Source organism: Podarcis tiliguerta (genome assembly GCF_965153285.1).
Source record: "Podarcis tiliguerta genome assembly, chromosome: 7".
NCBI lineage: Eukaryota > Metazoa > Chordata > Lepidosauria > Squamata > Lacertidae > Podarcis > Podarcis tiliguerta.
Genome location: NC_139540.1, coordinates 34,129,087 through 34,154,265, shown reverse-complemented (window position 1 = coordinate 34,154,265; position 25,179 = coordinate 34,129,087). Strand labels below are relative to the sequence as shown.

At 41.1% G+C, this 25,179-nt stretch overlaps 1 protein-coding gene across 7 annotated transcripts; it reads left to right on the top strand.

Moving 5' to 3' along the window:
• The first annotated feature begins 7,233 nt into the window (after nt 1-7,233).
• DNAJC5B (DnaJ heat shock protein family (Hsp40) member C5 beta) lies at nt 7,234-23,557 on the top strand. Of its 7 annotated transcripts, none has more exons than XM_083451402.1 (5): nt 7,234-7,404; nt 9,438-9,568; nt 14,648-14,861; nt 17,051-17,222; nt 21,260-23,557. In XM_083451402.1, exons 2-5 carry the CDS (start codon nt 9,462-9,464, stop codon nt 21,352-21,354), a joined length of 588 nt encoding a protein of 195 aa, XP_083307528.1. In that variant the 5' UTR covers nt 7,234-7,404; nt 9,438-9,461; the 3' UTR covers nt 21,355-23,557. The 7 variants fall into 7 exon arrangements, with proteins under 7 accessions (XP_083307528.1, XP_083307526.1, XP_083307524.1 ...); XM_083451400.1 differs by lacking the exon at nt 7,234-7,404 and adding an exon at nt 7,502-8,328; XM_083451398.1 differs by lacking the exon at nt 7,234-7,404 and adding an exon at nt 7,616-7,807.
• The last annotated feature ends 1,622 nt before the right edge of the window (nt 23,558-25,179 follow it).

Genomic DNA, 25,179 nt, shown 5'->3' with positions numbered 1-25,179 from the left:
TTTTGTGGGGAGGGCTAATTTCCAGATGTCTGGCAAGCGGGATGTGTCGTCACGCTTGTTCATGTTGTGAGGGTGTTTCTCTATCTCGATGGCTTCCATGATTATTCTCTTGTGGTGATGTTCCATGTTAAAGAGCAATTTTGAATCTGCAAAATTAATTTCGTGTCCTGTTTCTTTCATGTGTTGGAAAAGAGAGGAAGTTTTTTCTTCTTTTTTTCTTCTCTTTTCCAACACATGAAAGAAACAGGACACGAAATTAATTTTGCAGATTCAAAATTGCTCTTTAACATGGAACATCACCACAAGAGAATAATCATGGAAGCCATCGAGATAGAGAAACACCCTCACAACATGAACAAGCGTGACGACACATCCCGCTTGCCAGACATCTAGAAATTAGCCCTCCCCACAAAATCTGACACCAGATCCAGAGGCACACAGAACGCCATCACCAATCAACCACACCAGACCCAAACCCAGACCCTCTCCACAGATAAATTACAGACACCATCCAGTAGCCAAACCAGGGTGGCACCTCCGGATGCTGCACCCCCCTGCAATCCCTACACAGATCTGGCTGGCACAGGCCACAAAACCACAGCTCGCCCCTATACACGAAGCCAAGCCAGAGCACAGCCAAGTGCAGTACAGCCATCTTCTCAGAAAAACTCTTCACAAAGTTCAAGAGTTCAAGACACGAAGGCTTTAGCAACTAATCCACACCTAATGACCCACCTAAGTGGGATTCAGGAAATCACTCAAGAAATCACTCAAGATATCCCTCAAGTAATTAAGGAACAAAAGAAGAAAAGGCACACTAGCCTGGGAACCTCCTCTCTGCCCAGAACATTGGAGGCTATACACCACACCTCCTCAACAGTATTTATAGGAACTCAAACACTGAGATCCTGCTCTGTTCCAGTAACAAGAAGCCGAAAGCACCAGCCTGAAGATGACGAGTGAGACCTCGTCGAAACGTCGCCTAGACACCCCAACTTTTACACGGGAAGACACCCGAGGACACCAAAACCTGCATTCCTGTACCCGTGAAAATCTACGAAAGCATATATATATATATATATATATGACACTAAGGCATCATGCAGAGCTAATGTCTGGTCTCCGTCTGGCATTCAGTCAGCATTATGAGAGATCTATGATTGCATCTACCAAGCATTTAAAAAATAGCCCCAGTTGTATGTATTTTGGATTACTTTCAAAGAGGATTAGACAAATTCATGGAAAATGCTATCAGTGACTACAAACCATGATGGCTATGTTGCACCCCTGCTGTCAGAAGCAGTATGCTTCTGAATACAGTGGTACCTCGGATTACAAACGCTTCAGGTTACAGACGCTTCAGGTTACAGACTCCGCTAACCCAGAAATAGTACCTCGGGGTAAGAACTTTGCTTCAGGATGAGGACAGAAATCATGCAGTGGCGGCGCAGCAGCAGCAGTGGGAGGCCCCATTAGCTAAAGTGGTGCTTCAGGTTAAGAACTGTTTCAGGTTAAGAACGGACCTCCAGAACGAATTAAGTTCTTAACCTGAAGCACCAGTTGGCAACCAGTGCAGTTAGTCAGTTGGCAACCAGTGCAGATCTATGAGAACAGATGTTATATGCTGACAAGGTCTCACTCCTGTCAGCAATCATACTGCAGTATTCCGCACTAACTGCAAGCAGATAAGAGGGAAGCCCCACGTAAAGCACACTGCAGTAATCCAGTTCTGAAGTCACCCAGGATAGGTAATTGACCAATTTATCAAATGTGGATAAGCCCCTTTTTGTTTTGTTTTGTTAAAAAGCAAAAAGTCCTGCCCAGGAACTGTGCAAAAGCACACAGGTAATTGTAAATTCTCAGGACACACTTCTGCAGTTTTCTGGTTTTGTGCAAATATGAGGGATCAACAGAAAAATATATACCGTATTTTTCGCTCTATAAGACGCACCAGACCACAAGACGCACCTAGTTTTTGGAGAAGGAAAACAAGAAAAAAAATATTCTGAATCTCAGAAGCCAGAACAGCAAGAGGGATCGCTGCACAGTGAAAGCAACAATCCCTCTTGTTGTTCTGGCTTCTGGGACAGCTGTGCATCCTGCATTTGCTCCATAAGACGCACACACATTTCCCCTTACTTTTTAGGAGGGAAAAAGTGAGTCTTATAGAGCAAAAAATACGGTATTCCTCAATTCAGGAGTACACCGGTATTAGTTACAGGCACAGCTGGGAAAGAAATAAAAGTAGTAGGCATGGAACGGGGGGGGGGGGGGTTAACAGAAAGGAACAATTAATCCACCCATGCAAAACCACCGAAACAAATCATGTGTGACCCTAAGTGGAGTGAGTGGTTTGGAGCCTGATTTTCTCAAACTTCTTATATTGCCCCTGCATTAGGTAAACCTACAGGGGTGAAGCACTGAGACTGGTATTGACAGCAATGTTATGTGAACTATGCAAATTAAATAAGAACACAAATAGCTGCAACAATACAGGAAACTCCAGTGTGGATAAATCCATATTTAAAACAAAGCAAAGGCAATACAAAATAGACTCCGATTTGTCTAGAAATAAAATGAATGTCACATTTAAAACACACCCCATCCAAAAAGAATCCTGAGAACTTTAGTCTGCTCCCACAGAGCTTCAATTCCCAGCACTCTTAAGAAACTACAGTTCCCTAGATTATCGGGGGGGGGGTGTGTGCTTTAAATATGCTTTTAATGTATGGTGTTTGCATAGACTGTAGTGTATCAAAACCCATGTCTTGTCCCCCTCCATCATGGGACCCTACATCTTTCTAAATAATAAGGAGCTAACATTTGTGGTATGTTCACACTCATGATTCTCTTCTTTTGACACACACTGGGCATTACATTGCAAAGATATATTAACCATCAGACATAAATAATTTGCTACTGTACGACACCAGAGGGAGCTGTAGGCCTACAGAATGTACCGTACTTGACAGGTGGTCAATAAGCAAACCTTACAACATCATGTTTCATAAGGCAGCACAGAACTGTAACAACATGGGGCATCTTTGCTGGTTTATCCCCTCCAACTAGATTTAGGTCTGAAAAGACCAAAGAAAGGTAGATATAGGGTGAGTAAGCACCATTTGTGACATTGCACAACATTCCATTACTGATCATGGAGCATATCTGTTAAGGCAGGGGTCAGCAAACTTTTTCAGCAGGGGGCCGGTCCACTGTTCCTCAGACCTTGTGTGGGGCTGGACTTTATTTTTTTTTTGGGGGGGGGAGGAATGAACGAATTCCTATTCCCCACAAATAACCCAGAGATGCATTTTAAATAAAAGCACACATTCTACTCATGTAAAAACACGCTGATTCCCGGACTGTCCACAGGCTGGATTTAGAAGGCAATTGGGCCGCATCTGGCCCCCGGGTCTTATTTTGCCTAGCCATGACATAGAGTGTAACATGGTGGTCCTCCCTTTCCCATTAATTACCTTCAATGCAGTAATCTCTGGAACAACAGAATAAATTCTAAGGGAATTTTGCAGTACATGCAGATCGTGAATGCACATAGACAAACAGAACTGTAATGTCAAAGCCTACATGGAAGCTGAAGGGAGGTAAAAAAGGAGTTGAGTGACATACTGTAAGGCTGGAGCTTTCTTTTTTGCTTTCATTTCTGTGAAAGCAAATACAGTGGTACCTTGGGTTAAGTACTTAATTTGTTCCAGAGGTCCGTACTTAACCTGAAACTGTTCTTAACCTGAAGACCACTTTAGCTAATGGGGCTTCCTGCTGCTGCCACGCCGCCGGAGCCCAATTTATGTTCTCATCCTGAAGCAAAGTTCTTAACCTGAAGCACTATTTCTGGGTCAGTGGAGTCTGTATCCTGAAGCGTATGTAACCTGAAGCGTATGTAACCTGAAGCGTATGTAACTCGAGGTACCACTGTATCCAAATTAAATTCCCTGTACTAGTTAAATTGTTAGAGGCTATTCTTCCACCCCACCCCGTTCCCTAGAAAGCACCCAAACTGAAAGGTTCAGAGGTGCTTTCTTCTTGACAAAATGACCCACTTTGTCTTGAGCTGAACATAAACATCTCACATTGCTAAATAGCTTTGCAAATGTAGCAATGCATATTCTAGGAAGGGACAGAGGACCACCATATGTTGTTGGACTCCACCTCTCACAATCCCTGACCAATTTGCCATGCTGTCTGATGCCGATGGGAGCTGGAGTTGAACAACATCTAGAGGACTACAGGTTCCTCGTCCCCAACGAGATAACTAACAATGGCTAGCGATTGAAGTGCCACTGTTGAAATCTACTTGGCAATTGTATCATCTAGCCCTAGATATAGGGTGTGTTTATCTAGTAGAGAGGTAAAGGCAAGGTGTGTGTATCAACAGAAGTGTTTCCTTTATATTACAAATTCACAGGTTCTAGGAATGAGTTTTTGGGGGAAACCATTACTCAGATTATTCTCCAGTAATGATTCACATTCTATTTCACTGCAGCAGACGTGAAACACATCTCCCTGTTCTTTGTGGAACAGAAACTACTGTTAATTTAACTCAGTAGCTCCCTGGTCTTCTGGGAAGAAATTCCAAGTTTCCAATTCATTTTCTCAAGCTTTTTAGTCATCTTAAGAAAAAGAGGACTCTAGTGCCTCTGGAAGCTGTGGACATGCTACCAGATACAAGTTTACTTTTAAATAAGCTCAGCAAGTCTATTAGAGGCAGACAAAACAGAGTGAAGGATGAAACCTAATCAAACTGGGATGTGCTGCACTTTTTGGCGTCATTGGCTATCATGCTATAGCAACCTTTATACTCATTAATGTTTTATTCATTATTTCATGGGCCTTCAGAAGGGATAGCCAATGGGCTCCTAGAGTAACAAAAAGTAACCAGACCCCACTGACCTGTTTAACCCCATATGTGAAGGAAGGAAGGAAGGAAGGAAGGGAGAAGAACAGCATCCTTTCTACAGAAAAGTGGTTCGGCTAGAGAAGTATTTTCCCCTTTGCTCTTGTCTTCCTTTTCTTTCCTTCTTTTTATTTGTATGAATAAGAATGTTTGTATAAAGGCATTAACTTGCTAAGATAATGTAGCAAGTTCTGGTGAAGCATCCATACGTATACTGGACTCTATTTTAGAAACAGGTATGTTTTTTGTACTTCTAGCCCTTAATTAAAAATGTAATAAATTTGGACTAAAGTGATAGTGATGTGTGTAACTGGTCCTGTAGATGTTACCTTTGTGTTTCTTTTTAAATTATTTGTGCAGAGTATACTCAACAAAAAAAATGATCAGAATAGGATGCTTATGTTTTTAATCTGTACAAATAGGGCGTAACATTATTTAGGTTTGATCCTTTTCTGTATTAAAATGTAGAATAATGGATGTGGCCATTTACTGTGCTGGGCATTTCTCTTGCAACTGTTTTAAAGCTGAGATCCAATGCACATTTACTTGGAGATAAACATAATTGAATTTAGTGTGACTTGCTTCTGAGAAAAGTGCAAAGGATCAGACTACGTGAGTATATAACACTGGATCTAGTCAACCTAAAGCCAAGAACCTTTAACTATATGTTTAGTTCCTGCTGAAATTTGAACTTGAGATTTCAATATTTATTTTGGCTGGATTGTGACCTCAAATTCTTGCTTTTACTCCTCTGAATAATTTGCATTAGTGTAGATAGCTAAACAATCTTTCTGTAAGTAGGTAAATGGGTTAACCAATCCTGCACATAGGTTGCTTAAACCAAAATAAAATTGTGTAAGATTGGTGCTGTGAAGCTCAATCCTATATAAATTTGATCATACATAAGTTCCACTGTATTCAATAAACCTTTAACCACATTAGTGTGCAGCATTACAGCTTGAACCTATGTATGCTTACTCATATATAAATATCACTGAGATTAATGATGCTTCCTCTAAAGCAAGCAATTCATTGCACACTTATCTGGGAATAAGCCTAAACAGCTAAAATACACTTTACGTCTGATGCATAGAATTGTACCGTAGATGGTGCAGCTTTCAGGAGAACATACAGCAAATCTGCAAAATGGGTGACCTACCAAGGAAAGTGGAGCCCACCAGCCTTTAATTATTGTGTACCTGGTGCTTGACAAAAAGTGTGTATAGGATTGTAGCTTTAGTGCCATGCAACACAATCCTCTGCCTGTTTATACTCAGAAGCAAATCCTATTGTATCCCTGGTAGTTGTGTTTAGGATTGCAGCTGTAATTACCTGTCTCTCATGCTTATAGTAGCATGTCATTTCCTACTAGCTTCAGAAATTTGAATTCTACTTTAAAGATAGTAAAATTAGCATTATGTAAGAGCATAAACTGTAGAATTGCATTTTAAATACAAATATGGGGAGTTTCATGCAGACGGCATTGTGAAGTTCACAAAAGCTGTTCTGTGTCACTTTTTTTGGTCTTGTCTTATTGCAGATGCTGTTCTCATCTGTTTTGCTGGGTGCAACACTAGTCCCCTTGAAACTATCATGTTAAACAAGTTGCAGACATATAATTCTTACTTAATAACATGCAATGCACCCAGCAACTTAATTATTAAGAGACCTGAAATGACCCCCTCAGGCCCTACAGGAAAATGCTACTGACATTATTTTAATTTAATAGGCATGATCTCTTGTGAAAGTTATTTCCTTTGGGTAAATAATATATCAATAAGCCACAAGTGTTATCCATTAATATGTTTATTTCAATAATGCAGAAAGATGTGATGAATTATAAAATAACATTTTATTTCCTAGTAGAAATGAAATTGTTGTTCTTAAAATTATTAGTTTACTGTGATCCTTATGTAAAATTTGTTGGTTTGTGGAGAAGGCAGATAGCATATGACCATGGTTTATTATCTGTATGCAATAAGGAAATGTCATCATTACAATCTGAATCTCTAGCAAAACAGGGCCAAGTAAATAATGTATGAATTGGTCCAGGATACTATTTCTAGATGAGCAGTTAAGAAGAAGAAAAAGGCTAAGCACCAGTTTTATTTGAAATGGAGTACAGTGCTTAGCACAGGTTGATTTCCATGTGGAAAAGAAAGTAGAGTATGCTACCGGTAATTTATTGTTAGTCCAAACAGAATAAAATGAAACTAATGAGTCAATCCCAGGCTCTGTAGCAGTTTTTCTTAGGATTGCATCCTAGGATTCCAAACCAGTGTGATGCTACAATGAATGGCCTTGCACTGGCGCCATAAGCAGGTTGCAGTATCCACCACTGCTGTGCTAGCTTTTGCCGCCAACACCCAGTGTGGTACAACTATACTGCATAAGAGCCTTTATGATACACTGGTAGGCGTTGAGATGCAGGAAAAGGATATGGTCCGCTTTTACTCTGTGAGGAGGCTGGTACAACTGCATCTGAATCGACGGTCAGTGCCGCCTCCAGCTTTTGGCAGCCTTCAGCCAAAATGTCCTCACTAGGCTTCTACTACTTCTCACCATAGATGTTTCTTGCTTGCTCATCCTCTCTGGGTCAGAGTGAGAGACAAGCAAAGGAACAGGCCACAATGTTGAAGAGGAGAGGCAGGTCTAGGGGTTTCTTGTTAGTGGGCTTCCTGCTGGGTTTTAGCCTTCAACAACAAGACAAACCTGCCCATGAAACGGGTTGAAGCAGCCACCTCAGGTGACAGAAGCCCCCAAGGAAGTGCCCCTGTAGGTGCCCCCATTTCCTCCACTGCTGGCAGAGAAGTTGTGCAGGCATCTGTGCCGATTTCCAACAAGATCTCACCAAAAATCGGTGGCAATGTGGGCGCCACTTCTCTACCAGTGGAGGTACGTGGTATGGAGGCAGTGTTGGCAGGCTACGTCTTGACACTGGCCCTGTCAGGTAGCAGCAAGTCTTCTAATGAGGCTTCCCTTTCAGATGGGGAAAATCAGATACATCTGCCTCCCTTAGCAGTAGCAGAGTGAGGCCCTGTTCCCACCGCTGTGCATAGCTGGTTCAGTATGGGTTGACCCTGTGGTACATTTTAACAGTTTGGAGGTTCAGGTGAGAGAAGGACCTGCGCTCTCGTGTCCATATCCCCCAACCAGGGCCAGCCTAGAACCATTTTGCCACTTGAGGCAACACAGAAAATGGCGCCCCCACTGCCTTGAGGTGACTGGAGGCAGCCTAGGGAAGCCACAGTGGGTGGCAGGGTCAGCGAAGGAGGAAGAGGCAAGGAAGGAGGAGGCAGCGGTTGGCAAAAAGCACAGGAGGCAGCAAGCAGTGTGCTCCTCCACAGAAGGAGGGAGGTTGATCTGGCACCCCTCCCAGCTTCTAGCATTTGTGCAACGTGAAATTAAATACACAGGTATCATTCTTCAAATTTCTTGTGCGAAACAAACCTGGTCCCTCCTTACAATGCATTGCTTTGCCGTCCCCCAGAAAACAATTCTGTGGCTGCCCATGCACATGATAAAGTTTTATACCACATGGTTGCTTGCTAATCAGTATTAATGCAAACATGGTGAGTACGTTTTCTGTCACAAGTTCCCTCACGTGACCAGTGTGGTAAGGGTTCGGTCATACTACTAACTGATAAGTTTGTTGCCTGTAATTAATAGTAATCTGTGGAATGTGTTATTGCGTGAGGAATGTATTCCCCCCACCCAAACTACAGAGTTTCATGGCTAGAGTGGCCTTTTAAGAAATGGCTTGTCTTCCCTTTTTTCCACCATGGTTTTCTGATCTTCAGAGTTCACGTTCAAGTTTTGTTTGTGCATTTTGAAACATTCAAATATCTGAAGCTTTTATGAGGTATTTTAAAATATTAGATGAAATTTTAGTGTGCTTGATGGTGTGTCTCTTAGTGAGAAACAATAGACGTTTCTTTGAAGTACTTTCCTGTGTGCCTTGTGCGATAAGGTGGCTTGGGCCGAGCATGTGTATAAATTGTCAATCTTTACTTTAAAGTGTAATGTGATGTGATAATTACATAGATCACAATCACAATGTAGCTAACTAAAGCAATAAAACAAAATAAAAATGTTGACTTTACATCTCAAAATCATTAGGGGACTTTGCAGGCTTGTATTCAACGGTTAATAATAACACTAGACATGAGAACAGAACAACAATCCACTTCCCTAAACAAGGAACCAGGAAGTAGTGCTAAAACATTGAAGGAATGAATGGAGGGATAGGTAGGACTAGCATCTTCATTGCACAGCAACAGAAATAGTCACAAACTGGGTGTGGAGGAGCAGCAACCACATAATAGTTCAGTACCAGGCAAAATTCTCTGTATTAAAGGACTTTAGTACACATTTAGAAAATGGGCAGCTCCCCACATGGCGAATTGGTTGGCTATATTCATTCACTGTGGAGTGTGAAAAGGCATATGCAGGGTATTGGTGCATTTTTAATTTTCATATTTCTCTTGAGAAACTATCCTTGTGGGCATTCTTTCTTGCACATTAGATTTCTTGGAAATGCTTTAATAAGATGGCTGAACAAAGGCAGCGTGCTTTATCTACATCGGGACAAGCACTCTACGAACTTCTGGGTCTTGAGAAGGGGGCATCCCATGAAGAAATCAAGAAATGTTACAGGTATTTATAAAACTACCAGCATAATCTGATAGTCATTTCACCACCGTCCCCCCTCAACACACACATATTCACATACATTATTATCAACCATCTTTAATATCACAATGAATTTCCATAAATAGCTTCCTTTTGAACCCTTTCATGGACACAAAGTTTTCAAACTATTCTGTCTGTAGTTTTGTGGAATCTTGGGATGTTCAGCTTTGAAGCCTGCACATGCTTAAAAAACTTTTTTTCTATCTCTGATGCAACTTCTACACTGTAAAAACAGCTGAGCATTTTCCAGCCCCCACCCACAACAGATAATCACTGTAACCTCTACAGAGTTTGGATTTGATATCCCACTTTATCACTACCCGAAGGAGTCTCAAAGCGGCTAACATTCTCCTTTCCCTTCCTCCCCCACAACAAACACTCTGTGAGGTGAGTGGGGCTGAGAGACTTCAGAGAAGTATGACTAGCCCAAGGTCACCCAGCAGCTGCACGTGGAGGAGCGGAGACGCGAACCCGGTTCCCCAGATTACGAGTCTACCGCTCTTAACCGCTACACCACACTGGCTCTCTTTCACACACCCACAAATCTTGCAAACAATGTGAACAATTAACTTACCACTGTTGAGAGAAGGGTGATTATTGATAACATTTTCTAGGTTGCTTAATGGCACCACTGCAATAAAACATATAAATGAAATAAAGGCACAGCATCAACACAAGTGCTTAATAATAATAGTTTCCTAACACATTTATAAGCCAAGCTTAATTGCAGCTTCTGGATTTGTTACTTCCACTCACAACAAGGGAGAAGTGAAGCAAAAGCAATTGGACAGTGTACAAATAAACCATGTTGGGTCAGCAAGATTATAGTGGCACGTGAACATGGCTCCTTATGTGTGTAGCAGGGGTAGCTAATGTGCCCTTCAGTTATTGTTGGTCAAGGCAGATGGGATTTGTAGTCGGAAACATCTGGAGGGCACTGTGTTATAATAAAATGATGATGATGATGATGATGATGATAATATTTATACCCCGCCCTTCTGGCTGGGTATCCCTAGCCACTCTTGGCGGCTCCCAATTGAACACCAATAACAATAATAAAAAAGCAACAACTTCAAACATAAAAACTTCCCTTAACAGGGCTGCCTTCAGATGTCTTCTAAAAGTCAGATAGTTGTGTATTTCTTTAATATCTGAAGGGAGGGTGTTCCACATGGGCTCCACTACTGAGAAGGCCCTCTGCCTGGTTCCCTGTAGCTTCACTTCTCGCAGTGAGGCAACCGCTAGAAGGCTATCAGAGCTGGACCTCAGTGTCCGGGCCAGACGATGGGTGTGGAGATGCTCTCCTTCAGGTATATTGGGCCGAGGCTGTTTAGGGCTTTAAAGGTCAGCACCAACACTTTGAATTGTGCTCGGAAGCGTACTGGGAGCCAATGTAGGTCTTTCAGGACTGGTGTTATATGGTCTCAGTGGCCACTCCCAGTCACCAGTCCAGCTGCCGTATTCTGGATTAGTTGCAGTTTCCAGGTCATCTTCAAAGGTAGCCCCACGTAGAGCGCATTGCAGTAGTCCAAGCAGGAGATAACCAGAGCATGTACCACTCTGGTGAGACAATCTGCGGGCAAGTAGGGTCTCAGCAGGCATACCAGATGGAGCTGGTAGACTTCTGCCCTGGACACAGAATTAACCTGCATGTTGGCTACTCCTGGTGTACAGCATTGCAACCCTTCCAAACTTTGACACTTACATAAGACATAGCCTGTCACTATGGCTGACCTTTTTAAATAAAACAGCAGGAGATGTGTTTTCTTTCTGCTTCTTCTGTGAATTGCTGCACTCTCTTGTTCCTTGAGCAGTTTTGTAAAAACTTTGTTCTCCGATAGTAAAAGATCCTGAAGGCTTTCCTTGCTGGTCTCTACAGTTACATATATAGGTAACCATACTGGTAACCATATTTGTGGACTCCTACTTTTTAGTCTTGATGTTGTTTACACATTGGAGGGGCACAAAGTTTCTCTAATCCCTAAAGGAGAGAGTTGTCATGGAAGAATGCAAAGTGAATTGAATTTTATTTTGTGTTGTACATGAATAGTGATGATTTACATAGCAATCTATGGTAAAACTGACAGTGGTGTTTTATCCATCTTTATTAGCAATTACAGGTAAAAACAAAGACTGCCTCTGAATAAAGTGGAAATATCAAAGGGATTCACACTTAATGGAATAGTTGTAAATACTTGCAAGACAAAATGATGAGTCAGACACTTGGATTTCATTTAATTGATCCTTTAACTTATGCTAATTTGATTCATGAATCTAAAAACCTGCTGCTAACCAGTTGGCAATGCACTATAATAATTCTATAATACCTGACTTCAAATTTCCTATTGTTATTAGTTAGCTTGGTTCTTGCCAGAACAAAGCCACCTATGTTATTTAAATGTCAAAACCGTGGTGCTCTTCCAAATGAAGAGTTAGCATTATTTTTCAGTGACAAACTTTGTTTAATAGGTTACTGTAGATTGCTGGGGCACATTGATATATCTGCAAGATCATCTTCTCCTATATATACTTCTCCAATCATGTGAAGTGGGTGACAGCTAGGAAAGGGCTGTCTAGGTGTTGGTGCCCTGATTATGGGACAGTCTCTTCAGAGAGGTTCACTTGGCACCATATTTATGGTCTTTTCTGCATCACTTATTTCACAGCAGGGATGATGATGTCATCTTTTGGGGGACTATTTGCCAGTCTTCTACATGCCAAATAAGTAAGCTTTTCTCAAAGAGAACCCTAATAAATAAAGAAGAAAGAGGTTAAAGTAGCACATGCTGCCACTTTCATTGTGAAAATTTTTGAAATCCTTTTATTATGATCAAAATGTTGCAAAACAGTGAGGAAACCTCTGAGTTCCCAAAACATTTTCATCAGACTGGATGTTAAGCAAAATGGAAGCAAGGAATAAGAAAACAAACTGGCTTGGGACTGATGTCATATGATATGTATTGGTAAAAAAATAATTTTTGTTGTATAGTCTAAGAAAGGGCATGGCTAAGGAGGCTTTAATGAAGAATACCTGCACTGCAGAATTTGCCACTACACTCACTACTGCGGGGGGGGGGGGATTATTAATCAAAGCCTTTTAAAGCCATTCATCTTTTTAAAAATATAACCTCATTATATGATTTATGTTTGATTCTATATCTGTGCTATTAACTGTTTAGTACCTTTTCTGTCAGAAAGAACACATTTTCATTTTGCTTTTTATTGCATTTTTAATATTGTTGTGTGCAGAAAAAGTGACCTAAAGTAATATCTGAATTCAGCTCTCACATTTTAATTCTAAATAGGTGTACTTAGAAGTAAATCCTAATGGGTTGCAGCCAATGAAGCTATTGTACCCACAGAACGGTTTCCACTCCTTCAGTGGAACTTCCCCTTCCTTCTCCTCCCCATGGGCATAGCCAGGATTTTTGTTAGGTAGGCAGTCTTTTGTTGGGGGGGGGAGAACCTCAGATTTGTATTGATTTGTATTGATTTGGGGGGGGCACCTGCCCCCCCAGCTATGCCCATGCGCCTCCCTCTCCCAAATATGTTGTAGGAGTTCTTTCAACCCTTCAGAAAGCCGGGGGAAAGAGGAAGAAGAAATTCCGTTGCATGACCAGAAGTTGCTCCACTTGTGCAAAATGACTTTGCTGAATTCTGACAATGTACATTCAGTTAACTGGTGTTTAGGACTGCAGACTAAACACCACTGATATTAATGGTTATCCATATTCATAACCATAATCACAGAATAACTCCAGGGAGGAAAAGTATAGTGTACACACCCTGGAAAAAGGTGTCTTGCAAATCTGGAAGTTCACTCTGTCCCACATCATCTTTACGGTCCTCGGACTCTTCACCAGGGTTAACAGATTAAAACAAGGGGCACTATCTGGAATAAAGGCCATATGTTTTATGGAATCATATGTAGCTCAGTGGAGTGGAGTCCTTAGATTTGACCACTTCTCCAAACTAGGATACTGAGTTGGTTCTTAGAGAAGTACGATCAATCACCAACACAATTGCTCAACTCCTCACTGAATGGCTGAATAATTTTTCCATATTTAAGGCTATGGGTGTGTGTGTGTGTGTGTGTGTGGAGAGATCAGGCCAGTGTCTCAGGTCAGTTCTGGACCCTCTGCAGGGCTGAGGGTGCCTGAACATACAAGTCCCGCTCATATTTTCTTCCATCCAAGGGCTTACTTGGCAGGTATGTTCTGAGAGGATAAAGTTCCTGAAAGGGTGTATGTGGCTGATCTGTCTGGTTTCCTGGCAGGTCTTTGTGTACTTCATGCTTAAAAACAAACTACATTCTGGATTTTGGGTGAGTTGGGGTGTGGGTGTCTCACAAGAATAAGGATCTAAGAAGTCAATCACTTCTACTGCCACCAGAGGGCACCTTCTAATTACTTGTTTACAAGAAGTCAAAAGGTAGATTAGCCTTCCAAAATCTTTTTTAAAAATGTAAACAGTACAACAAATCTTATATAAGAAGCCTTTTTTGTTTGTTCATAATGGGCTCCAATGATCTCTATATCCTGGTGCCACATGCAGGATCTTTCTATCCCATTGAATTCTGGCACAAGTTGTCAGAAATGTCCAAATGCCTTTGGAACAGTCAAATGCATGCATGCATTACAAATACATGCATTTTGCAGATATTCACTATGTCTTCTGGTCAATTCTTCACTCATATTACTGAAATCTCTTTCCTAACATGTGCTACTTATCCTCTAAGGATTTTTAGACTTCATTTAGACTAACAATCTACCATTATCTGTTCATATGTGAATAACAGTTTTGACATAGTCGAGCTGCTTGGATCCGTGCCTAAAAAATGTGGGTCAAGTGGCAAAGCGCTCAGACCCATGCTTTCTAGCATCGGAGAAGCAGAAATGTGGACGAGCCCTTAATCTAGAATATGTAGCCTGCATGTCCTGCTCAGGAAAGAAATTTGCTTCCAAGTTTCAAATGTAATCTTTTTATCTTCATCTTTTCTTGCTGTTCATCAAAGTTTTCTTTATCGTTTATTGCCTATTTAAGGAAGTTGGCCCTGAAATATCATCCTGACAAGAACCCCGATAACCCAGAGGCTGCAGAGAAGTTTAAAGAAATCAATAATGCTCATGCTATACTAACTGACGGCTCCAAAAGAAACATATATGACCAATATGGATCGTTAGGGCTTTACATCGCTGAACAATTTGGTGAAGAAAACGTCAATACATACTTCATGCTTTCGAGTTGGTGGGCAAAGGTTAGTACTTGAATGCAAAGGTGGTTCATCTTTGCTCAGAGTATTGACTCAGAGACACAGAACCTTTGGTTTTGTTTGGTCTATTCTTCCTATTGCAGCTTTCACAGAACCTGAGAAGCTTTGCAGAGTTCTAGTAGGTAAGTCAATCTAAAACAGGTTTCAGTATCGGGCTTTGTTGAATTGGCTGGTGCATCTCAACTGTTTCAACAAGTATTATAAAAAGTATAATGAAGCACGCTTTCAGGAAAGTGCTTATTAAAGGATGTTTCCTTGTCCCTTTCATTTACTAATTAAATATGCTACATGCCACTTTTATCGCCTCAAGACATTAATTATATCTGAAGCTGGAGCTCCAGGTTAATTTTGACTTTCTTTTCAGTAATGACTAAATGAAAATGACTCATAGCTCAAAGTGAAAAGTCCTCTTGGTGTGACAACCAGCTAATAAGTTATTGCAGTACAAACTTAGCCCTATTCTGGGCTATATATGGCATAGATTATGTGGAAGCAATAGTAATACATAACACCATGTACGATTATGGCACACCTTGGGTGCCTTGTGAAGGGACTGGAAATAGGAAGTTGAAGATGTGGGGAGCAAGAGGAACAGAACGGTACAATCTGAACTAAGGGAAATGAATCTTGCGTCTTGAATGACATCAAAGGCCTTACTCATTTGGTTTGTTATGTAATTGTAAGAATTTGGCATTTGTGGGTGTACATATCACAAACATTAGCATTTGAATTAGGGCATGACCAAACGCATTAGGCCTAAGGCATTAAAAATGTGCCAGATCTCACACCTAATGTGTTATTCTTGCAGCTATTTCTAGTTACAAAGTCTTTGGGCCAGAAGAAATTGTTAATTTAAATAGAACATAAGACACATGAGACTTGCCATTTTGCAGAAGAATGAGTTTTCAAATGAATATTATGTCATACATTTATTTTTACTTCCATGAGCTATCCTCACACTTTGGTTTTACCAGATTACTCTCATGAAGGGATTCCACCTTATGGGTCTCCCAATCTTTTATAGCCACATGATTGTTAGCTATTTGCATATAGAACTTTCCCCACCATTGAGAAGTGGTCATAGGGAGAGTTGCTGAATTTCTGCCTACTATTCAGCTATTAAAAATATAAAGTCTTTAAAAGGCATAAGTTCTAAATATAATCAGTTCCAGAACTGTCACAGCTGACACTTCTTTCTATTAGCACAAAAGGATTCACTTCTCCCTGTTTCCATTCTGGGTATTTGTTGTTTAATATGGGTAGTATTCAGCTAAGGAGAGTAAACCCATTGAAATTAATGGACAGAACTTAGCCATGTTCATTAATTTCAGTGGGTCTTCTCTGAGTAAACCTAAGTTGAATAATACCTTAATGGGCCAGATTCAGCTACCCTGGTCTGCTAGCACAACATGGCTCCCCCTCCCCCCACCCCAATCCATTCTGGAGTATTGGGAGAATCTGCAAAACAGCACATGGGAGGAGAGGAGAGGTTGTTCCATCAAGCAAGCAGAGATGCTTGCACTGATAGAACAATCTCCTTAACACTATGTTGAATTCCACCTTGTATCTTTGTTCATAAATGTGTTTTTTATAAATAAAAAAACTTGTACATAAATAATAAAGCAATAATAAACCATTGTGGTTATTTTCTCCATAGCTCCATGAGATCCTGCCACACGGTGCTAAAATTTCATCTAGTCTAGCATTTTGTTTTCCACAGTAAAGACAGGTGTTTAGCCAAAAAGAAGCATAAAAAGAAGGTTTCAAATAACATAAGTGTCCAAGCCAGTCATCAGTTTACATGCCTAGGTTAGAGTCCAGTGTATCTTGTATTGTTTTATCCTCATTTGGGACACACGCTTGTCTTAGTCAATTGGCCAAAATCAATTCAATTGGCCAAAATCTTTTTTTAAAAAAATGACCTACTAACTCTATATTCAAATATGTCACAAATTACTCACATAAATATGGGTGGAGGGCATGGTCAAGGGCTTCATCAGCCTAGGGCCTAGTCATTAGTACCGTCTGTGGACTTATTTACAAGGCTACTCTAGACCAAACACCGGGCATTTGCACAAGACAGGTGAACAACCATGCGAAACACAGTTGTGGGCATTAGGTTCCCATTCCTATATCTGAACACATTTCCCTTCCTCTTTTCTGCTTCCTCTAAGGGCCTGTTTGCAATCTGTGGCCTGTTGACCGGATGTTACTTTTGCTGTTGCTTGTGCTGCTGTTTCAACTGCTGCTGTGGAAAGTGCAAGCCTAAGGCACCAGAAGAAGATCAAGAATTCTGCTTGTCTCCAGAGGATCTAGAAGAGCAAATTAAGACAGACATGGAAAGAGGTGCTTATTATTATGGGGATGTAGATATACTATTTAACAACAAAAACAACAAAAACACTGTTATTTTCTCAAATACATACCCTGGGGTTTCACTCCAGCTGTTTAGCTTTGGTGGTGTTAATTTGAGAAAGGATACTAACTTGAAGGAAGTGTTAATTGAATTCCTCTCAACCTGCTGTACAGGTTACTTTAAGTGCCCAGTGGTGTGCGGCTGCTTGTTAATGTCACTGTTAATCTCTGTGGGTGTTTGTCCCTCTTTTCAAACTAAACATCTTGAGGATGTTAATTTCGTCAGGCATAGGTTGCAGCACTGCCTTTGTGACTTTTTCACTGCAACCTGGTATAACCTTTTTTCTTAAGAGAGTTACTGTGCCTTGGTTGATGAGAAGCAAAAGTTCAGCAGGTGCAGCTCCCCTACTCATGCTCGAAAAGCTGTACCTGTGGAATTTATTCCCCTCATGCACTTACAAAACATGATGTTTCTGACAGGCAAAAAGACTCTGATTTTCTCAATGTTTGGAAGCAAGGAGCTTTGCTGTAATGTATTGCTGTGGGCAGGCTGCTGAATTAGAGGGGAAACATTCACCCACCCCAGTTTGAGATGACATTTAACACTGTGCTCATTTTCAGTGTTTTTGTCTAACCAACAAGAGTGCTATAAAATGAATGCCACAGAACCTGTTAGTTTCTAAAGACCATGGAGTATTTTTTGTAATAATTGCTTTTGCTAGCTAAGAGGCAAATTGGATATTATAAGGGGTAAATGTGTGGGGGGGGGTTGAGTTCTCAAATCATTATTTCCCTTATAATACTAATATGCATGCTGAGGAAAGGTCAAGTGTGAGGGACACTCCACAGGTAGGACCTATAGGGTTGTATTTAATGTTGGACACACATAGTTCTGCTGATAGAACAGGACTTCTGTTTCCTCTTTTCCCCCTATGTGCCCTCAAAACTGTGCTGGAGGGTCCTCCAACACCCTGGAGCTTATTTTGGCATTACGCTGGAGGTGCTGAAGTGAACAGGAGAGGAAGAAACTGTTGTGCCAGTGGAACTGCAATGTTGGATATTGACCGTATGCTTCCCCCGCAGGTGTCTCTTGTGCAGTTTTAAAATCTGTTCTCGCCCCCCCCCCCCCCCCGGTCAGGCTCTAAAAACAGACATGAACCTGGCTAGGGTAGAGGAGGCCATTTGCAGGAGAGCTTGCAGAAAATGTTACACAACACTGCTGCCTGTCCCCTGCCGTACATGCTTCCTGGGTTCCCCATTATTTCAACAAACATGTTAGGACTACGTTTTCACTAAGTCAGCGTCTTGTTTCTGTTTTCACCATTATTCCATTGTGACTCAGCAGTCATGTTGCTGAGGGGAGTGAGAGCTCTTCTAGATAGCCATCCTAAAGCTGTCTCTTTTGAACTGAAAACATGCACAATAACTTCAAATCTAGCACCTGCCTGGGATATTACATATTACAGGAAGAACAGGCTGAAAGAACCAGGCATAGTAAAAAAGAAAGAATGGGGCTGTGTGACAAAGATTCCCAAGGAGACTCTGAGCCTTTCATTTCTTCTGATAATATTGAAATGTATTTGCTGCAGCTTCACAACTATATTGGGGCTGCCCTTTCTGCATTTCAAGTAGCAGTTAAATGCACAGAGACGTTTTCAAGAAAAAAGAAAGTGGAAACATTAACAGAAGGATGAATTAAATGACCATCAGAACTTTCACAGCATTGATTCTGAGATAATAAATTTGGAGAGGAGGGGGAAGACCCAAACACAAACATATTCAGATCTCAGGCTATTTACATAAACATGATGGAAATTACAGTGTTTCTTATTCCAGGAAATCAGATTTGTCCACTCTTGTCTACATCTGAACATGTAATAGCAAACTATTCTGCTGTAAGGAAGGAGGTGTCATTTCAACTGAAACGGGAGTTGAAAGAAAATGAATTTTAACCAATACAGGCTGATGATGGCAGAAACAATGTACTTGATTGAAAATGGTGAACCCTTTGCAGGATGCTAAGAGATCTATCTCTTTACCATGGGATTTATTCCTGGGTGTGAGGACTGGCCATTGCCAATTTGCATCTATGTTTTATTCATTTATGCAGAATTTCAATTGCCTAACACTGAAGCTGAGATAAAACAAATGTAGACCAGGTGGCAATTTTAATTTATGAGAAATTAAAACTTGAATGTCCTCAGAATTCAAATTCAAATCTTTCTGAAATCTCAAGGATGAATTCCTTTAGGATAGGAATGTTCTCTACCATGAGATTCAGAAGACAGCTGTGATATATGTGTGGTCAAACCTTGCCCATCCTGGCAAGACAGCCAGAGGGGGACTGGCCAAATGGGCAAAGAAGCTGATTAATGCTTCCTTGAGAATGGGAACTGTACACTCTAGTTTGAAAACTGCAGTCCTTCATCTTCAGCTGAAGAAGCCTCCTCGAGATCTTACTGTATTGTACAATTACCAGCCAATATTCAATTTTCCAGTTTGGAGAAAATGCGCTTGAATGTGCGTTGTGGTGACACAACTCCAAGATTTCCTGCATAAAAATGATTGTCTTGAACCATTTCAGTCTAGCTTCTGTCCTGGTTTTGACAGTGGAATAACCTTGATTTCCCTAGTGGATATTCAATCTATGCCATGAAGTAGGGCCCTTCCAAACTGGTGTTTTATTGCAAGTGTATTCTGTAATATGTTTCTGGCACATTAGAGCATTAGCAGTGGGTTTATTCTGCTTCAGTTTGTTCTACAATGCTGCCCCAATGCTACGGCATTATTGCTGTCCAGAGGGGCCATAGCTCAAGAAAAGCAGGACAAAAACAAACCAGAACATTTGTAATATTAAAAATGACAGGATTTCAGCAGGAAGTTGTGGGACATGCACTGACTAAAAATGAAGCAGTGTGATTGCACCACAACTTTTGCAGGTGCAAACAGTCTTGAAAATGAGATCGTGTGTGACTGCCCCAATAACATCATGAGCAGAAAGCATCATGGACGTACAATTAAAAGGATGTCTGCAGGGGCCCCTAGAGATGATGACTGTATCCCTGATGGTACTAGTGGACCTCTAAGTAACTTTTGGTACTATCAACCATAGTATCCTCCTGGCTCATCTTACTTGGTACAAGATTTTATAGTATAGTTGGTCCTTCAGGGAGAGTAGTGCTAGTGGACACCTGTCTGGCCTTTCATCTATGGTGTCCCTCAAGGTTTCATTTTGTCCTCTATGCTAATTATCATTTACATTCAAATTCAGGGAGGGGTCATGCCTGTCACTGATATGCAAATGGAGTATAGTACCATCTCCTTACTGTCTTGGTTGGGGAAAGCTGTGGAGGTTCTGAATTGTTGCTTGAAAGCAGTGATGCAGATTGCTTGTGGGTAAATAAATGGAAACTGAATCTGGACAATTGTTCTTGGAGTGCTTCCAAACATAGGGCTCCTCATGCTACTCAATATTTGCTGTAAGTTACATGCTGGCTAGCTGTCCGTGGGACCATCTGGGAGAAGGGGGAATACATGGAAACATCTACAGGGATTAGGGCTTAACTGAGAGCTGGGAAGGAGTGGCAGTGGCGTAGTGTGGGTTGTCAGCACCCGGGGCAAGGCAAGTAATTTGCGCCCCCTAACCCGTGGATTTGTGCCCCCTAACCCTAACCCCCAGATGTTGCGCCCGGTGCGGCCGGCCCCCCCTGCACCCCCCACGCTACGCCACTGAGGAGTGGATCTTCCAGCTCCTAAATAAGTTTCCAGGCTCAGTGGCTTCATTCATCTAAACTCCAGCCTTTCTGAAATGGACTTCATTGTTGTCCCCTCACTTAATGTAAGAATTTAAGCAACTGCTTACTTCTCTCCCAATGGGACTTTAAGACGACTAACCTTGGTTGACGAGTGCCTATATATGATAGCTGTCATAGGTGGGCAAGTAGCCATTCCTGGCTGAAGGTCAGTTTTCCATACCTTGGACAACAGATCAGAGAGACTGTTAATGCTTGATTTCTCCTTTGTTTTAGATGGGGAAACTCCAATTCTGCTTCAGCCGACAAATGCAACTGAGAAAACCCAGCTTATTGGAGACAGTCGTCGCAGCTACCACACCGATTCATAAACTAGAAGCCATTGGAGTCTGACGGTCACCAAAGAAGTTACGGATTGTAAAGTACTGTTACAACATTTTCATATATGGCACTAGGACTGCTGCACTCCTGTGCACACTTAGGTGGAAACAAATCCCACTGAAGTCAATTGAGACCAGCTTCTGAGAGAACACGCATAGGATAACACAGTAAGAGCTTATCTGAGCAAATCAGGTGTGTTTCTGTACATGTATGCAAGGAATATAAAGTGGGAAAGAGTCATTTTTAAAAAAATGAATATGCGTGCTAGAGATATCAGAGATATAGAAAGCTGTTCTAGTGTCATGTGTGAAAATGTCCCTAGTCTTCTGCATAATTGCACTTGATTTGTGCTTTAGACAGAGGTGAGTTGGACATAGTTTCTTCTTTAATCCTAGGAGTGTTAGAACTTACGGCTGGTCCACACTTCCATTTGCCCTGCTGCTTCCCCTGGGAAAACAAACAAACAAACAAAAGTGTGGACGAGCCCTTGGTAGACCTGTCAGATTCTTTCTGTAGTACAGGACTTCAACCAAATGAGCCTTAGTGTACTCCCCCCCAACTCTAAAATCTTTTCAGAGCCATTGTACATTTCCCCCATCCTTTTAGTTACTGGAAAGAGGAACCATTGTTCCATTTGGTGAATATATGCATGTGTAAAGTGAGATGTAAGGCTTAAATGATCTTCTCATCCATGGAGGATCATTGTATGATTCTATCAGCTCCTTAGAAGAAGGACTAGGCGCCAATTCAAGTAATACATAAAACTGCTTTCAGGTCTGCTGGGGTTCAGTTCTAAGCAACAATTGACTTTATTTAGTGTCCAGTTAGAGACTCCCAGTAGACACCGGCAACTGTAAATAGTTCAAAGATTGTCGTATTTCTCTTCACCAGATGAAAAGCCTGCTCTATATCCATGTTCTGGGCATGCATGGTCCATTGATGGGTCAGCAGGCTACCTTTGAGCACAAGCCATCTTTACTGCAAAATAAATTGCAACTAGCAATCCATAGTTTTCAACCCTGTATTCACACTTGATGCATGCATGGCAAATGGGAAGTAACAGAATTTTCACACACACGCTGTGCTCACAAAAACATCCATACAGCTCAATCTGAAGTGTGTTTACTTAGAAGTTGAATGGTAGTTACTCCCAGATAAGTGCTCATAAGTACACAGCCCGATCCTCCTATTGTGCATAATCTATCAATTTCCATTTATCTTATGTATGTGAGCAGTCCCTGTCGTTGATGGTTTTGTTTTACCCTAGGACCTAATTAATTAATTAATTGTGTCATGTTCCTTAAAGACCGAAAATCTCTATCTAGCCATTAGAATGTCATAACCTTCAGATAGCGAAAAGGACAAAAAAACAAAACAAAACCCAAGTTGCCCAGAGATAGTGAGAAACCTGGTAAAGAGGCCATTCCTGTAGCATCCTACTCCTTAGGGAATGGGACTGAAGCAGCCCTGCTTCTATAACCTATTTCACACTGCTTAATTGTTTAACTGTGAACTGATAGCTGAGATTTATTTTGCAATAGAAGAATATGCAGTTCAGTATACATACAGATGTGTCAGTTGCGCTGGACTGTGCACGCATGGAAGAAGAGCCTAGAAGCAAGTGTTTCAGTTGATGAATGCAGACACAATCATGGCTACAACCTTGTGCACACTTACCTGAGAATTTACTTGTGAATTTGGCGAGACTGGCATCCAAGTAAAATGTGCACAGGATTAGGCTGGAAACTTGTTATTCATTTGACGAATGGAAGGAATCCAGAGCAGGAAAAAAGCCAGAATACCACCTTGAGAACAAATATTGTGATATGCGTGGAACGAATCAGTTGTTACAGTTGCAGTCTTATCGTCTGTAAGAGGTCAAGAATAGGATGCATTTTCGATATTCTAAACTCAGTATTTGATATGTTAGTTATTTGGCAACATCATTTATCATTCATCACATAGCTTGGCTTGTTTGTTAATCATCTGTGTTGATGTGTTCACTATTTCAGAAGCACATCAAGTGACTGGTAACAAATGAACCTTGCATAACTGGAAATATAAAACAAGTTGTCTCCATTACATATACTTCTGAATTTGTTGCTGTACTCATTTCAGAATGTACTGTGTACACTGATGTTGACTTTTGCTGTCCAATATATAACAGGAACAATAAAGATTGTAAGAGTTACACATGTACCAACTGTTCTTTCCCCCTGCTGTGAAACATATTAAATATACTTATAAACGTGAGTCTCTTCCTCTACCTGTTTCAGAACATTATCTTGTTTATGTTAATGACACTATTTCTCCTTGAGTTTCAAAGCATTTTTGAGTTCTTCATGCTTTCGACTGTTCAGTTCTCTGCTGCCTTTTGCATCCCTTCTCTCACAATCTATTGGGTCTACTGCTGCCTCTTGTTATGCCCTTTCTCATTTAGACTCATATGGCCTCATTTGATTTCATATTCTTTGTTTTGCTGCTTCTCAGCCTTGGTTGTCTTCTTCCTTATATTATTTTTGTTCCTATGTTGGAGCCAGTCAAGACCTCTGGTGCAAATCTTATTTTAAATTTAAGTCAATTTTAAATTTGCAGGATGCATGAGGGGGTGTCCTCTCCCCAACTCTATAGAACCAAGCATATATTAGGTGCTTTACATAAGATACCGATTTGAAAAGAGGAATAACTGCCTAAAATATCCAAACTGCCAATTTTTAGAAGGTAGTTGCCAGAGCAACTTGTAAAATGAGGTAACCATGTGCAGCAATGAATTGCTCAAAATAGCTCCCAGTTTACAAACAGACTCAACCCTGTGCAAATTATGGCTGGTGAGTGGACAGTGGACTAGTGTTGTTGATTAAGGGGCAGCTAAAAATCACTCACCTATAACAATTAACTTCTGTATTATTGGGAAAAGCAATGGACAACTTCAGAGCTTAGCTGAGCCCCAGGGGTTTCACATCTAGCTCAAACTTTTGTTTACGGTGCACCTTAGCTGCTTTCTCCCAAGGGCCAAACTAGACAAGTAGTTCCCTTTACATAGCTGGTTTTTAAAATAAATGGCTAGTGTGCGTGAAGATCAGACCAGATGGGAACCCTTTGCCCTGACACAGCCCTAGTTGGAATTGGACACACACACCACACCTGCTATTCACAATGGGAGGAACACTACCCAAGGGTGTCCACACCATGCCTAGACTAGTCCTAAGGCAACCTTTTTCAACCCAGAAACTTCTAGACAATTCTGGACTACACTTCCCATCAGCCCCAGCCAACATTGTCAAGGATGATGAGAGCTGTAGTCCAAAATCTGTGGAGGACACCAGGTTAGGGAAGGCTGACCCATGGCATGAAACTCAGAAGAGCTTTTTAACTCTGCCATCACCAGTCCAAGCAATTGGGGCAAACCTCTCCTCCATTTCTTTTCCACCCACATACATGGTCACATGAAGTTCATGAAAAGACTCATGAACATAGCTGTCAACTTTTCCCTTTTCTTGCGAGGAATCCTATTTGGAATAAGGGAATTTCCCTTTAAAAAAGGAAAACGTTGACAGCTATGCTCATGAATCATATGAAATGAAAAATGTCCTTTAAAAATCATTTTTAAGGAAGCAGCAAAACACCACATTTTTTCCCCAGTGCCTGTAAAAGCATGGAACGAAAAAACCCGATCCAACTTTATTTGGCGAAATAAAAACCTTTCTTCCCCCCAAGCCCACTTGTGCTTGTTTTATAACTCTGGCCTAAAGATAAACCAGTTTGACCAGAAATTTGAGCCTTAGCAATGGGGCGCCTGGAGCAATAAAATAAAA

Excerpts from the sequence above, each read along its gene's own strand:
- DNAJC5B (XM_083451398.1), top strand. The coding sequence starts at position 7,631 with ATGAAACGGGTTGAAGCAGCCACCTCAGGTGACAGAAGCCCCCAAGGA. Across the intron at positions 9,569-14,647 it reads GAAATCAAGAAATGTTACAG|GAAGTTGGCCCTGAAATATC; the intron begins GTATTTATAAAA and ends TGCCTATTTAAG. Across the intron at positions 17,223-21,259 it reads TAAGACAGACATGGAAAGAG|ATGGGGAAACTCCAATTCTG; the intron begins GTGCTTATTATT and ends CCTTTGTTTTAG.